At 31.0% G+C, this 16,677-nt stretch overlaps 1 protein-coding gene across 1 annotated transcript in view; it reads right to left on the bottom strand.

The window, feature by feature from the left end:
- Nucleotides 1-16,677, bottom strand: part of LOC148280518 (nephrin-like) — a gene marked incomplete at its 5' end in the record, with an annotated part of 113,581 nt that overhangs the window by 51,637 nt on the left and 45,267 nt on the right. The window contains 4 exons of the mRNA XM_088228257.1: nt 1,000-1,141; nt 1,775-1,878; nt 1,958-2,147; nt 6,020-6,179. Of these exons, the coding sequence (XP_088084383.1) occupies nt 1,000-1,141; nt 1,775-1,878; nt 1,958-2,147; nt 6,020-6,179 (596 nt within the window). The remainder of the gene's footprint in view (nt 1-999; nt 1,142-1,774; nt 1,879-1,957; nt 2,148-6,019; nt 6,180-16,677) is intronic.

The raw sequence follows: 16,677 nt of genomic DNA, 5'->3' as shown, positions 1-16,677 counted from the left end.
CAATGATAGATCGTAACTTAAGTAAACTGATGTTAATTATCGATTTCTAATAACTGAAAATCAAAAGAAATAAGGGTTTTTTAAAGAGAAAACGAATAAAGAAAAACGAGTTTATATAGATTCGCGAGTTTGAAATTGGATTTTCAAATTATATAATCGCAAACTTTATTCGTAACGACGCCGACGTACCACATTTACGGGCGAAGAGTTTCAAACAAAGAACAAGGCGTATAGGTACGATTCTGCTTAAAGCATATCCCGAAAATGAAGGATTTCCTTTATAAAAGTGTGATTTCATCAATAGCAGATTCTAAATTAAACCTACCCCTTGTGAATGGTCAACCCAGGATAAGTTGAGGGTCTGAAGTAAGTAATAAAACCAGAACTTTGGGGTCACTATTCATAAACAAAGGACACTCTTTGCCAACTTATTGGGTTATCTGCTACCTAATATTTGTCCTCAAGTATCATCCTTGCTTTTGTAATGTATGAAACATTGTGCGAATTCAGATATACGCAAGAATATAATAAAATAATTGGCATTGTGAAAACGTACAGTATTATATAATTTGAGAATGCTGAACATAAAATTTCCGTGTTTTTGAATTTTCTAACAAATGTGTCAAACAATCGAAACCAAATATATGTTTTCGAAAACTTACGTTATCACTTTATAAAGTTAACTTGAATTTTATAATTATTTTTTTATTGGCATTGAAGTTTTAATGAATAATTCTACGCGTTTTAATAAACACATTATTTGAAAATTAATTGATCTTGTAAAAAACACGCATAGTTTGAAATGTTTTAGAAAATTCCATGTAATTTGTCAAAAATTAAAGTATTGATGATGGAAAATTTGTGGATTAAATATCACTATGTAAAATGATATTTCTGAAGCGGCGGTTCTTCAAACAATAAATGCAGTGAATTACAATGATTTTTTTTCTAATATTATGTGAATATGAAATTTTTTATTAAAAAAATATATTTTCTAACCTCGGTGTTCCATCAGAATCGCTGTATACTTCTAGTAGAAACTGTTGTGGAAGACCTCCATCAAAGCCAGCTTCGCAGGCTACTTCTGCTATTCCATGAGTAAGGTTACTGAGAGTACAATTCCCAACTGGCTGCGGCTTACCTAAGTAAAAAAAAATAAAAATAACTGACCAGGAGGCTCAATTGCAGTGGTGAATTACACCACAGAACACCCAAGCTTGAGAAAAATTATTCGTGTTTTTTTTTGTGTTCACATCGGGAATCAAACCCGCAACGTTACGTGTGATGCCTTAACCACTACACCACAAAGGCTGCCATAAGTTAATATACTTGAGGACCTGATTTTGTCATTTTATACGTTAAAACGTGATTTTAAACACAGTTGAACAAAATACTTGCTGTAACCAATCATCCGATCGTCGTATAAATTAAATGGAAAAGTACACTTACGATATACTATATCGAAAATATTTATGGAAAACTCATATTTCAACAGACACTAATAGATCCGGTTGGAAATTATGAGTAAATTTGCGAAAGTAAGCTCTCCTTTTTTGTCTTATTTTAATTATAGTATAATAATAAAAAATACTATTATAGTTTTAATTTACTTAAAATTATATTTTTTACCAGTGACCAGGCTTTGTCATGACCAAAATCTTCAAACAAGTACTTTATACGTATTATTTTATTATATTTTAAATGCATTTCCAATAAAAAATGTCAGTAGAAAAAGTGAACCAATTGAATTAAAAATAAAAGTAACATCATTTACCCGCAGCCACCATTTGAAACATACAAGGAACGGCTTGATGTCCGATATCATTCATTGCAGTACATGAAAGAGTCCCGTAGTCTAAATCAGCAGTTGGAGTATATCTATAAAGAAAAGAAAATATAATAAAATCTCTGAACACCGATCACATTGGAAAAACGAATTAAAAGGTTAACTTTTTACCCCAATATGCTTGAACTGCCATTGGAAGAGAATTTTTCTGGTCCCACATTTAAAGTTTCTCCAGAATTGTTGAATTTCCATTTAAATGCTCTAGCTGGAGGATCAGCATCAACGTCACAGAAGACTAACACTTTTTCTCCCCTCGCTGCGCCGACAGCCAAAGAACCAGATTTCTTGCACACTGGTGCAACTAGAAGAAAATAATTGGGTATTAAAAAAAATAATCACATCATTGAGTGCATTTATATTAGTATACTGTGGCATAAGAAGCAGGTTTGATAAATTTGTAATGGGTTTTGAAACTTTTTTATCAAGCATGAAAATTGAGTGTACATATCTTTTTATTGATTTGTAGCAATCATTTCACGCTATAAAAGTATTTATTTATTTATTTTTGCACCACAACAGGCCAGGAGGCCCAATTACAGTGATGAATTACATCACAGAATACCCAGGCTTGAGAAAAATCACATTTTATTTTTTTGTGTTCTCACCGGGAATCGAACCCGGAACCTTTCGTGTGTGAGTCAAGCGTCTTGACCACTACACCACGGAGGCCACAAGTAGGTATCTTACGTTGTTTTTCAGTGTTGGTATGGTATGGCAGAAGGATAAAATTAAGAATAGTCCATAAACCGCATACGCGCATCAAACAAAAGGCGACTTAACTACTCTTGAAGGAGTAGTTTACTATTTTGACCCATTGGTTTATTTGTAGACATCGCTCAGTACGCAACTCCCAATTTGGATGCAACTTTGCCGTGTTGTGTCGTTTTAAAGTATAAAAATACTGCTGGGATAGTAAATGCATGTGTATGTAGCAAATGCATTACTTAAACATTTAAGTATTTTTCCATATGTCAGATAGTCGAAGAAAACAAAATAATCATTTTGTTAGTGTTGCCAGGGTAGTAAAATTTTTTACGCTACTTTGCTCACCGAATGAGAGAACTAATGAAAATCGGACCTCTCGGATTAAACAACGCCGTGGTGGACATTTAACGGACAATATCTTTAAAACATCAAATCATTATCATTTAACATGACATAAAAATATCCGTTTTATGTAAAATAAAATTTGTTTTATTTTTTAAGTTCAAAGTTCATGTAAAAATTGCTGTTGTTAAATGACACTTTACTCATCTACTCCGTTGTGTCTATCAATGTTTCCGCGTGTACAATAAATTTTTTGTGAAATTTACATTTTTTTCTTCAATTATCTTTTGTTATGATTATATAATATTTTTCGCGATCTGGCAACGTTACGCGGTGACTTTACGCATGCCTGCGGCAAAAGTGGAGGATTTTTTGGACACAGTCCGATGTATTTAAATATGATTCTACGCTCCTTCTGAACTATTCTTAATTCTATGGGCGGAAGATTATAAATTTTTTAATTTAAAACTAAAATATGCCTCCCACACTTTTGAATCGAGATCCGTTTTTAGAAACGATGAGAAAAAAAACGTATATATTTATTTATAAATAAGTTCTGAATTTTCAGTTCATTTATTTACAGGGTAGTAATGACCAGTCAAAACAACAAAAAAAACAGACCTATATTAATTACGAAATTCAGGAGTTTATGATTAAACTTTGTATGAAATTTGGCTGCCAGGGGAAGTATTTTTGTAAACCGTATTACGCCTAGGAGGAAAACAAACCTTTTAAATGTCCAATTTGAGCACATTTATTAAACTAATGACCGCGCGTTGTGCACCGTGGGAAGAAATGGTTAATGGGAAGGCCGTCACTAATGACTGAGCTTGAATGCCCTCTCGCTAGGAGGTGAATTTTCCATACAACCTTCACACTGTGCGGATATTTCAAAAAATAACTTTTCCAAATTAATCGTTCATGTTTTTCGTTTTAATGAAATATATTGAAAATATTTTATACGAATTCCAAAATCAGGTGGTAAAAAAACTAGTCTAAAACTAGGATGAAAATTGATTTAAGCGTTTTCGGGTAGGTGAAGTAGTTTGGATGATTTTAATTTCATTTATTTATTTTATTTTATTTATTCACATAAATATTCATATTACAAAAAAATGTATATGAACCATAGAATTGAGAATAGTCCAGAAACCGCATACGCACATCAAACAGAAGGCGACTCAGCTACTCATAAATGAGTAGGTATACGTTTTGACCCATTAGTTTCTTTGTAAACGTCGCTCAGTACGCAACTCTTGATTCGAATTTAACCATGCCATGTTGTGTCGTTTTAAAGAGTAGAAATACTGCTAGGATCTTAAAAAAACAGGATGCAATCACATTTCAAGCGTAATTTATTTATTTATTTTCAGTTCACTGACAGAAAAAGATGTCACAATGTAAATAGAATTTATAAAATAAAAAATAATAACACTAAACATCTTTCACCAATTATATGTGAACACCAATAGTCACAAAAAAAAAAAAAAACTTGTGTATAGACCAAAATTTAGTTTTCATTATGTGTTATAAAAACAGCTTATTAGAATTTATATAAGATCAATTTTAATAAAATTTAATTTAAGATAGATGCAATTTATACAATCGAATATAATTTTACTAGGTTATCAATAAAGTCTCGTAGTATTAAGTTTTTTAAATGTGTATATCAATAAATTATCGTAATAATAGTCACAATAAAATAACATAAATAAAAAACGATGCGAACTCTTATTTAGTGTATCCGTTTTATTTATGGCGGCCTCCGTGGTGTAGTGGTCAAGACGCTTGACTCACGCACGGAAGGTTCCAGGTTCGATTCCCGGTGAGAACACAAAAATGTGATTTTTCTCAAGCCTGGGTGCTCTGTGATGTAATTCACCACTGTAATTAGCCCTCCTGGCCTGTTGTGGTGCAAAAAAAGAAAGTAAATGTATTATTGTTGTACATGTTAGTTAGGGTGAGTATGAGTATATATATTTAGTGTGTGTGAGGGTGTGTGTATATGTGAATGTATGGGTGTGTGAGTATTGTGTGCATGCGAGAGTGTGTAGTGAATATTGACTTATTGATCAATGATCATAAAAAATATCTTTTTTTTTTTAAAAACCTTAATGATGAAACGAAGAAAAAAAATTAATGAGAGCTCTCCAGCCTACAATACAAAATTAAAAAAAATATTAAAATTAAAAAGTAATAAAAAAACATACATATATATGTAAGTACTCATTATTCACAGGGATCTGTTACACTAGATATTCAAATTCAATTATCAAATGAATGTGTTTGTCACAAATGCATTACTTAAAATTTGAATTATTTTTCCATCTGTCAGATTGTCGAATAAACAAAATGGAAATTTCGTTAGTGTTGCCAAGGTAGAAAAATTGTTTACATATAATATGAGAAATAATTAAAATTGAACATCGGATTACACAACGCCGTGGTGGACATTTGGCCGACATTATCTTTAAAACATAAAATATTATTTAACAATTTGTTTTATATTTTGAGTTCAAAGTTAATTAATTCAATTACTCTTATTAAATGACCCTTTACTTATCTACTCTGTTGTGTCAATCAATGTTTCCGAGTGCACAATAAAATTTTACCTTACATTTGTGTTATGGTTATATTCTTCGCGATCTGGCAATATTACCCGGTAACTTCAGTATGCGCGCGACGAAAGTGTGTCTAAGTAGGGGAATTGTTGGACACAGTCTGATGTATTCAAATATGATTCACGCTCCTTCTGGACTATTCTTAATTCTATGATACGAACATTTATAGCCAATCAAAAATATTATTATATACGTTCAATGAAATTTTATTTACGACTTATTTTACTCAAAATTTATGAACATTTTCAAAAAAAAAATTGTAGACTTTTTACAAAATAGTGGATCTGCATAATTGTTTCAATAGTTTTTTTTATAATCTTTGTAATGTGTAGGTAAAAACATTTGTAATACGTTCATAATCTGTTTTTATGTATAATCTGTCAATATTTTTCATTCTCACTGTCTCGCTAAAATAACTTGAGAAAATTAAATTCCGAATTTGTCCACAAAATGCACTGGCTGAAAAAGTTTTAGGAAGGCTATTTATAAAAATGTTTCAACTTACATTTGACTCTAAGATGAAACTCGTTGCTGACAGTTTCCCCTTCTGGGTTGGTGGCGGAGCAGGAATATCTTCCAGCGCTGTGCCTCGCTACCCGCTGCAGTACTAAGCTTTGGTTACTCCGTACCACTCGGGCTGATACGTTGTGGTTTAAAAGAACCCCCTATAACAAAAGAAAACATTTAAGAATTAATTACTCTGTAGTGACTTGCTTCTGTAATTTTGGTCCTTTGTATTAAAATGATGATTGCAAATAATATTGCAGTTGCAAAACAAGACGTATAAAGTTGCATTCTATTTTAGCTGAGAATGTATTTGTATATAATGTTATATTATTTTTAAATTTTATGGTGGAAATATTAAATAAACGTTATATTTGTGTATGTTATGTTTCTAGAAAACGTATCTCAATTATCTTTTCAATTATGTTTATATATATATTCTTTTTCTGTTGATTTCAATGATACTCTTATTTTGTTTTTTTAACACTACTATATTTTACTATTATTTTGTTGATTTTAATTGTTTTGTATATTTGATTATGTGTGATTCTTAATTTGAATAATTTATATTCTAAACATTATTTCTGATTATCTTTTTTGCATGGTATTCTTTGGAATTTTTTTATTTATTACTTATTCCTTTTTTCTAGATTGTTATTCTATTGCATCACATGTCATTATAATTCAATCTTATTAATTTTACTATGTATTTTTATTGTTATTTATTGTGCTTTGACACGGACATAGCCTAAAAAGCCTTAATAAGTTCAATAATATTTAAACTAGTGTAATTTTTAAAGAGTAAATTAATAAATGATTAAATAAATCTTGTATTGTTTTCAGAAGAAAAATATGTTGTTTTACATAAAAATATTAACATTCTCGTATTACATTTATGCACATTGACTTATTTAACAAAAAATATTAAAAGTAAATTATACTTATATAGTAATGTTTTCAAAAATATATTGGAGATAATTTATTTATTCATTGCCTATAATATATTGTGCTGAGTTGTACTCGGGCAATACATAATTGAAGTAACTTACAGAAAAATGGCGTTTAAAAAATCATACACATGAACACACTTTGACTGAAATAAAATGACCCGTATCAATAAAACTGTTTTATTTTTACCTCTAATTCAGTCACCCTTTTAAAATGAAACGTATTTTAAAATAATTTTATTGATGTCTGAAATTCGCTAGTAAATTAAAAAGTTTTGCTAATTTTAATGAAGATTGTGACTGAATAACAATAATTAATGAATAAGTGGAAGTATTAAAATAACAACGCGGTTAGAAAAAACAAACCTGCTTTTCATGTATTTTAAAAACGTGCTTATTTTAAGGGGATATTGAAGCAGTAAATTCGATTTCACGGTAAGCATGTAAATGAAAATTGTGAAATGAGATAACTGTGCTAAACACGTGCTTAGATTTTTGTGCTTAAAACGTTGAAATAAATTAAACACTAACCGCAAAAAGAAGCTACAAAAGACACATTGAATACTGAAATCACGCACAAAATTAGCATGTCGGGTCACGCCCGCTTGAAACTAAGTCCTGTGAAACGGTAATGAGAATCTGAGCTAAACGGTAGAGCGAATGATAAATTATTAAACGGGAAAACAGCTCTTATTGCCTTTCTCCTCGTACATTTAGTGTGCATTTTGCGCTAACATGTCCCATGCATTACTTTGCCAGAACACCGCATGGATTTAAATATGGCTCCAATTGGCTCTCAACCTTCCTTTGTTGGGATGTTAAACACATGAAAACTATTTATTTATCCTTAAACAGAAACGAATTATTTGGTTTAGTCGTTTTAAATGCACCTGCATTGCAACGAGATCCGAGTATCTTAGCATATTAGAAAATATTGATAAGGTTTATTATTTTAAACTAATTAAAATATTTATTTATTTACTTCATTACGCATTATTTGAGACATAAGTCCCAACTCCATAGGACTAAAAGCCCTGTGTTGGGATGAAAAGAGCAATTGGTTGACACAGACACATGAGTATATCATCACAAATATTATGAAGGATCAGAAACACAACAACAATAATTATAAAAAAAACAGATATATAGCACATCAATATGGGAAACAGTAAACTCAAACATTCGGAAAATCATCATAATAAATATTTTAATGTTTTTATCTTTAGTTTAAAGCCGATAATATTAGCGTTTATTTTGATTTTGAGACCTTCATTTTTATAATAATATAAGTAATATCGTATATAAGGTAAATTTAAATTTTTAATATCTTTTACCCGCGGTTTCGCTGGCATGGTACTTCGGAGAAAGAAAAATAAGGTTTATCAAGTTTCAATGATTTATTATTTCGGGATAAAAAGTAGCCTGTATCAATTGCTGGTTCTTCAACTATCACTTTGCAAAAAAAGAAGACCCGTAAGTCTATGGCGACGTAGCATAGTTATTCTGTTTGAATATGAATTATTTTTTCCATTAGGAATTTATTTTCCATTTAGAATTTTCTCAAAAGAATTGTATTTTTTCAGAATAAAAAGTAGATTCACTTTTTCAGCTATTCTTATGCAAAAAAACACGTTGATTTGTGAAAGAAACACAAACAAACAGACAAACACATTTTCGCATTAATTTCATGACTCGAGATCTTATTTCCAGCTTTGAAATATTGGAGATAGCTTTTACCCGCGGCTTTGCTCGCGTGGTGTTAGAAATAAATTAAAAGTGGTATTTTTCAGCAATGAGACACAATCACTACAATATTCAATGCGGAAAGTCTTTTCATGCGGCGGTAGGACATGGACATTTTCAGCATGAAACACATGCTACATAAAGCTGGTCATGGGAGAAGCATGGTTTCTTCATGTGGACCCCCGCAACCTGTAATGTTTGCCCATTCACAATTTTTAGTCATATCAAAAACGAGCTTAAGAAGAAACTGTAACCTTGGAATTGGAATGGGAGGTCTGGTCTGTTGGATTATTGAAATTTCAGGTATAATTACATTCTCACTTTTCCTGTTCTTGGTGGAATAGCTGCTCCAATTATGTTCCGTCAAGATGTGTCACACGAAGCCTTGTGCCATTACATAACCTCAGTGTATGTTAATTTTGCAAAAGCTTTACCAAAACTTCTACTTTTAATTTATGCTTATGTGAGGGTACACCTTACAACTCTAGTGAGTTCAGAAACTACAGGATGTAAAGTGCTCTGTTTTGTGTCCATGACTATGTCTACTGACAAATACTCTGTAATTTCTCTATGAAGATCTTTAAAAATATCTGCTTTAACATTGTTGGATGCAAGAATTGCGCTTTGAAATAACCACCGATAGTCATTTATATTTCTCTTTAGATCCGGGTAAACTCTTACAACTAATTCTGGGTCACTTTTCACCAAATTACAAAAATCTTCCGTTAATTACACACAGCCTTAAACATCTGTTTTCAACCGTCTATCTCCAATTTTTACCAGAATATTTGCATAATGAACTGTTTCTACGTCATTGTAAAGGTACACTCTCATATTTGTCATCAAGCTGAATTTTCTCACGTTTGCCCATAGGCTTGATGACTTAAGACAGGCTTTAATTTCATCTGTAGGTGTGTCTCTCTGAATCACTAGTAAAGGTTGTCAAAAATCACCTGCCAGTAACACAACCATCCCTCCCATCATATCCATGTTATTATCTATATTTATTAATTTTATAAATAAAATTCATACTACAATGTTTGATTATGTCCAAATGCTTGCAGACTGGCTGGATTTCCTCCCTAGGGAGTTGGTCATATTTAAATTTATTTCAACAGAGAAGGAAAATTTTTCTGAGAACGGAATATGGAAGTCTAGGCATTTACAGGGCTTATGACCTGTCATTGGCTGGTTTAAGTGGCCACTTTACACACTGTGTAACATTCACCATTCTGCCCATGTTTGAACATCCACATTTCCTCAACTCTTCCATCTGTTGACTTTTGTTATATTCCCTTCTCAGAAAATTTTTCCCTCTCTGTTGAAATAAATTAAAAAAAAAAAAACATATTAAATTGCGGTACAAAAAAAGGGTGTGTTGATGTTTATTTGTATGAGAGCAAGTGTGGAGGTGTGTTTGTGTGTATTTGTGTGGGAGTAAGTGTTTAGGTGTGTGTAAATGTAAGCATCATCAAATAGCAAGTGAGATCGTATCGCAGCCAGAAGAGAGAAGAGTAGTATATCCTGTAGAGTTCAGTATAGGACCTCTATTGCTTTTTTGTGTGCCATTGTGCTTCCGTCTCGTACTAACAGCTTACCAATTGACACATTATCTTAACCTTAGATTTTATTTTCGTTTACAAGTCATTATTCAGAAAATAAAATGCAAACCATTACTACTAATCCAAAATCCTACGATAGAACCAAAACGAAAAGAAGATCAAACTTAACAATGTTTAATTGTTAATAAGGAGCTTGATTTTATAATAATTAGACATGTTTCATAGACTAATCTTAAAAGCAAAAGACAATATTAACAAAGAAATGACCAAGGACTAATTCTATATTTGATAATTTATACTCAGTAAGTACTGAATCAGTATACATTACAACAGATAAATCAAGTCAACTTTTCAGATTTCAAATTGATTCATTCTGACGTCTCATTTAACTCGTACTGATCTTCAAATAATCTAGCTCATTGTTGATTTATTGCATAATTTATTGCATATTTTTTTCATTGTAATTTTTTAAAATTCCGAATGAAAAATAAGTCTCCAATTTTACCTTTTACCTCTCCGGCTATTCATATGCAAAAAAATATGTCAATAGGTCGCTCGGTTGAGACGTGAAGGAAACACAAACGAACAAAAGAATTGCATAGAATCATATAATTCAGAATAATCCAGAAACCGCATACACGCATCAAACAGAAGGCGACTAAACTACTCTTAAAGGAGTAGTTTTACGTTTTGACCCATTAGTTTCTTCGCAGATGTCGCTTGGCACGCAACTACCGATTTGAATTTAACTTTTTTTTTTGTATATATTTTTATTAAAGAAGGTAAAAGATGAACAGAAAATATGAAAGGAAAAATAATGAAACCCACTAAACCGCGAAACCGGCTTGTCAGCAGGTGTTTTCCTTTACAAAGAGAAACATTAAAGAAATTATATGTAGATAAAAAGTAATATAAATATAAATATAACCTATTTTTCACACAAAATTTATTTACTAAAATTAAAATAGATGATACAAAATGATAATCAATATAAAGCTTTGTTACAAATTAGCCATTTCATTTTTTTTTCTTAAAAGCTTTGTCAACATTTTCTTTTAAAATCACCTAAGGAATCTTATTAAAAATTTTAGTAATTGTATAATGAAGAGTTTTTTGGCCATATTTGTTTACAAAATTATGCCGTGTTGTGTCGTTTTAAAGTGTAAAAATACTGCTGGGATCTTAAAGGAACAAGATGGCATCACATTTCATGTGTAAGTAACAGATGCATATGTAAGTAGCAAATGCATTACTTAAAAATTGAATTATTTTTCCATATGTCAGATGGTCAAAGAAAACAATGTGGTTATTTTTTTAGTGTTGCCATGGTAGTCAAATTTTTTACACTATTTTGCTCATGTAATGAGAGAACTTACTTAAGGCGCCTTACATATGATTTAATTTTTCTTTTCAAAATTCTCAATAATATAGTTGATTCGCCGTATCTTTTACAAAATATTGGTTTCCGTTGTCCTCTTCGCTATACTAGATTTAATTCCCTTTTTTATGTACCAACTTGTAAAAACAATTATACATCGAATTCATTCATTAGACGTACCTGTAGAAATTATAACGGACTCAGTATTGATGTAGACATTTTTAACTGCACGTTGCATTTGTACAGAAAATTTCTTCATGGGGTCGATTATTTGGGATAGTTGCTGAATGTGCATCTTGAGTGGTTTATGCTATGTATATGTGCCGCATGTAATGTATATGTTTGTGTATGTTTTATATGTGCGTTCATGTGTGTGCGTGGATGGCTCGGAGTGTACATTCGGTATTTTTATTTATTTTAATTTATTACCTCCATGGAAAACGCAAATGTCAACAATTATTCTTTTCTCGCTTAAAATTCTTATCAATTTTTTTATTGTTTTGTCTAATTTAATGTTTTTATCTTTTTAATTTATGAAAACTTAATTGGTCTTTTTATGTTAAAAAAATGTTGTTTTTAATACTTATTTTGTATGACTGTATGTTTTCTGAATAAAATAAAAAATAAATAAAATTAAAAAAAAACTAATGAAAATTGGACCTCAGATTAAACAACGCCGTGGTGGACATTTGACCGACATTATCTTTAAAACACCAAATATTAATTATCATGACATAAAAATATCCGTTTTATGTAAAATATATATTTTTTATTTTTAAGTTCAAAGTTTATCAATTAAATTACTCTCATTAAATGACCCTTTACTTATCTACTCTGTTGTGTCCATCAATGTAAAATAAAGTTTTAGGTAAATTAAAAATTCCCTTTTTCAAAAATATAATTATCTTACATTTGTGTTATGATTATATTTTTCGCGATCTGGCAACATAACGCGGCAACTTAAAGCATGCGCGCGTCGAAAGTGGGGGGTTTTTCGGACACAGTCCGATGTATTCAAATATGATTCTACGCTTCTTCTGGATTAAACAATGCATAGAATATATATTACCTCTATGCATAGAATATATAATATTTACATATTTTATTTTATTTTATTTTATTAGGGAAATCAACAGTTCTACATACATATTTTTAGTAAACAAACAGATATAGTGTATAAACTCAGAACTAATAACAGATTTCCACATAGTATACAAAGTTAGTAAAGAAAATATATATTACATATCAAATAAATACATACAATTTATACATATAAAAATGTTATTTTCATGTACTCAATAATCAATGATTTTTTAAATATTAATTTTAAGAACATTAAGTTACTGTAAATTGGGCGGGATAAGGACAAAAATGCTTGAAGAGAGGATAAGGAGGGGGGGGAGATGTACATATTTATTATTATAATGTCTACTAAGTTACATAATACATTACATATTATTGTTATATTTTTTCCGAAATTCAAATTTAAATACCTAAGTTCCCATTACCTATTAAACACTTAGCCTTGCCCTTAACTATTAGTTTTTCCCTCAATTCTGATTAAGGTACATGCTATAGTTCATAAGATTATTTTTATTTTCTACTTAAGTACCTTGAATTATATAACTATATAAGGACATTCAATCCATCTAATCTTCACATTCGTTTGAAAATGCCCTAACGAGGCGAAACAATTGGCACGAAGTTTTTGTTTACATATTTTTTATGTTTGTAAAAATAAAATAAAATGTTCAGTAGACTCAAATCAGTGTTTAATTTCTAATATAATAAGTTTAAATATGGAATTCTACAAAATAAACACCAAATCAATCAATCTTTTCATCTTATTAAAATTATGTGTGTCTTATTTAGTGATCTAATTAGATTACATCTATCTCTTGAAAATGTTTTTTTTATGTTTGGCTTAAGGCACTTGATATTTTGTCATTTTTGGAGATACTGATCGAAAAAATATTTTATTTAAAATTATCTAATATACCCAAATACGGGGGGTCATCCACAAAATAAGGTTAAAACATTTATTTAGGATCAAAACATGCTTGTATCTAATTGAAATTCACACGACAATTCACAAATATGTTAAGCTATTTTTCAACGTAATTGTCGTCGAGATTGAGATAGTAATAGTCCAAAGGCGCCACGTCGGGTGAATAGGGAGGGTGGGTGACAATATCCCAGCCAAACAATGTCAACAAACCCTGAGTAACTCGCGCGGTGTGGGACCTGGCGCTGTCGTGCAGGAGGCGTACTCCTCAGGTCAGCACTCCTTCTGCGGTTTTGTATGGTTTTTTGACACACCCATATCTCATCCACTGTCACGATAGAGTCCAGAAAAGTTTCTCCTTTCTGCGCAAAACGATAGAAAAAAAATCACGCGCGGTGTTCACGCGATGTTGATGGTGTTCCGGTGTGAGAATTCTGGGCACCCACAAGTTTATCCGACACAATTTCAACAAAGAGAGAGATGTCAGGAAAGTTTTTAAGTCATTCGGGTTCTTTCGCATTTGTTCTTTTTATACAAGCTAATCAGAAATCACTGATGGTCTCCCACTCCTTGCCTCGTCGTGAATATCAGTACGGCCATCTCTGAACATCCTAACCCAATTCGTGATATTTTGTTGACTCATCACATCACAACCATCAACTTCCACGAGCGTCCGATAGACATTCGCGGCGGAATATATTTTTTTCTGATGTGTTTAAGTTTACTTGAAAATTACAAAATCGTGGTAATATTTTTAGCAGTTGCCGAGATATTAATTAATTTAGTTCAATTTGCAACGCCACGCCGGTTACGTTACAGGAATGGACGAGTAAAAGATAATATCCTGCGAGCTATTTTTTTAGGTTTGAGAAAGAGAAGAAATCACAAGGGGCTACATCTGATGAATATGGTGGGTGGCCGATGAATTCGTAGCCGGATTGGTTCAGTTTTGCCTGCACGGTGGCTGATCTATGAGCGAGTGCATTGTCATGATGGAGAAGAACTTTTTTGCAAGCTACAACAGAGCCTTTTTTCTTCAATTTGGTAACAGAATGATCCAATAATGCTGCGTAATAATCTCAAAATTTTGTTTTAGGGAGAATGCTTTACACTACCCAAAAAACCAGTCGCCATCACCTTACCGGCTCATCAGGTTATTTTTGCCATCGCTCAGTTGATATGTTTGCAGCCTCCACTAACTTACGAATTTTGATTTGACAGTTTGCCATAATCATATCATTGATTTTTTTGATGATTTTTGGTTTAGTAAAATATTTGAGGGCTCTGGGTGGTCATTATCAAAAAAACTCGTACGGTCTCAGTCGAATTCTGTTTTCCAAAATTCTTAGCGAAAGTGCATACTTGCCATAAACAGCATCCCGTTCGTCTTCGATTTCTGGTTTGTTTTTCATTTCTTATGAAGGAATTTAATAACTGAACAATTTTCGACTATTTCCATTTTTCACAAAACACAAAAGTTGCTTGTTTGCAACGCCCGTAAAAACAAAACTAATTGTTTTTTTTGCTTAAAATTTTGACAAACGTCATGTGTCGGATGGCAGATGTCAAAACTAGTATGATGTTTGTTGTAATGTAACGCCATCTATCGAAGGCTAGCTTTCCGTCAAACGACTTTTATAGATAAGACCATTTTAATGGGTTATTTGTTAAAAAAAGAGAACAAAACAAATGGTTTGTAACTGCAATTATCGAACAATAAACGTTCTTTTCCAATTATTCTGACTATTTTTAAAAATCCGTAAATCTGTAAAATTTTTTAGAAATATTTTCACAAATCAAAACATTATTCTGTTACAAAAATAAATACTATAATTGGTTTTTCTGGGAAGCCTTAAAAATTATTTGGTTTTAATGATCCAATTTTTAGAGTACCAAAATATTGAAATGTTTTCAAATTAAATAAAAATTGAAAAGATTTTTATCCTTTTGCGTGGTCGTTCCGTTTTTTGAGTTATTGTTGAATAATCTTACCAGCTTGTTTATTCTGAAGTCTTTAATTTATAAAATGAACGATAAATAAATAAATTAACAAATTTATATTTTTTTTTTTAAACGGATTAATCCGCTAAGTCTCTATGTAGAAACTTGTCAGCTAGTAGGAAAGAGGGGATATTAAAGGAGGTTATAAAAATACACCACAACTCCCAGAATAATTAAGAAAAAAAATTTTTTTTCTTGGAACTGGCGGCAATCGAACCCGCGACGCCAGTTTCACAGCTACCGTCTAACCGACTGCGCCACGGATCCTGTCGATTTGATAAAATGGTTGCAAAATCATTTTGATAGGTTTGCAATAAACAAACTATTTTTTAAAAATAAAACGGGATTTTAATAAACTTTTAAGCAATGTAACAAAATAAAATACGTTACACAGATATTGTAAAAAACAGTCCGAAGTAATAGTTTTATATACTTGGTACAAACAAAAAGTGTTTTATTATAGTTTTTGAATTATGAGTGATAATATTTTTAATTCTTTAAATGATGTAAAGGTTTCCCTAAAAAGATTTTTTACATAAATGTTGTTTGTACATAAATGTGTAAAAAGTTTTTGTACATAAATATTATCATAAAACTCAAGGGTATAAAAATTAAAATTTTGCCATTTCAAGTCCCGCCAAGTCACTTTCTGTAGCTTGTCTTGTCCGTTTTATTTAAAGGGTCTAAAAAACATTTATAACAAAATTTGGGTGTAATATAAATTAACTTAATGATCTAATTCATCCTTCATATTTCACCTTTAAACTTTTGCTTTTTCTAATATAAAAATTAATTTAGTTCACAGTTCTAAAATAATGCATATATTTTTTTTTAAAAAGCAAAATGTGCCAAGATATTTTTGTGATATGTTCTATGTCATAATTATATAATTTTGTTATTTAAGAGTTGACATGTATGAGACATGGATAATTTTTTATATGGAGATATGAAAATGGCATCGTACATAAAACATACTCATCTTTTTTGTTATTATTTGGGTTGAAAGGTGACGTAAACATGTCC

This window comes from Micrasema longulum, unplaced genomic scaffold (assembly GCF_059751315.1).
Source record: "Micrasema longulum isolate JH-2025_06_02 unplaced genomic scaffold, ASM5975131v1 h1tg000571l, whole genome shotgun sequence".
Lineage (NCBI taxonomy): Eukaryota > Metazoa > Arthropoda > Insecta > Trichoptera > Brachycentridae > Micrasema > Micrasema longulum.
Note: the sequence above shows the minus strand (reverse complement) of the source record. Positions and strands in the feature narration are given on the sequence as shown.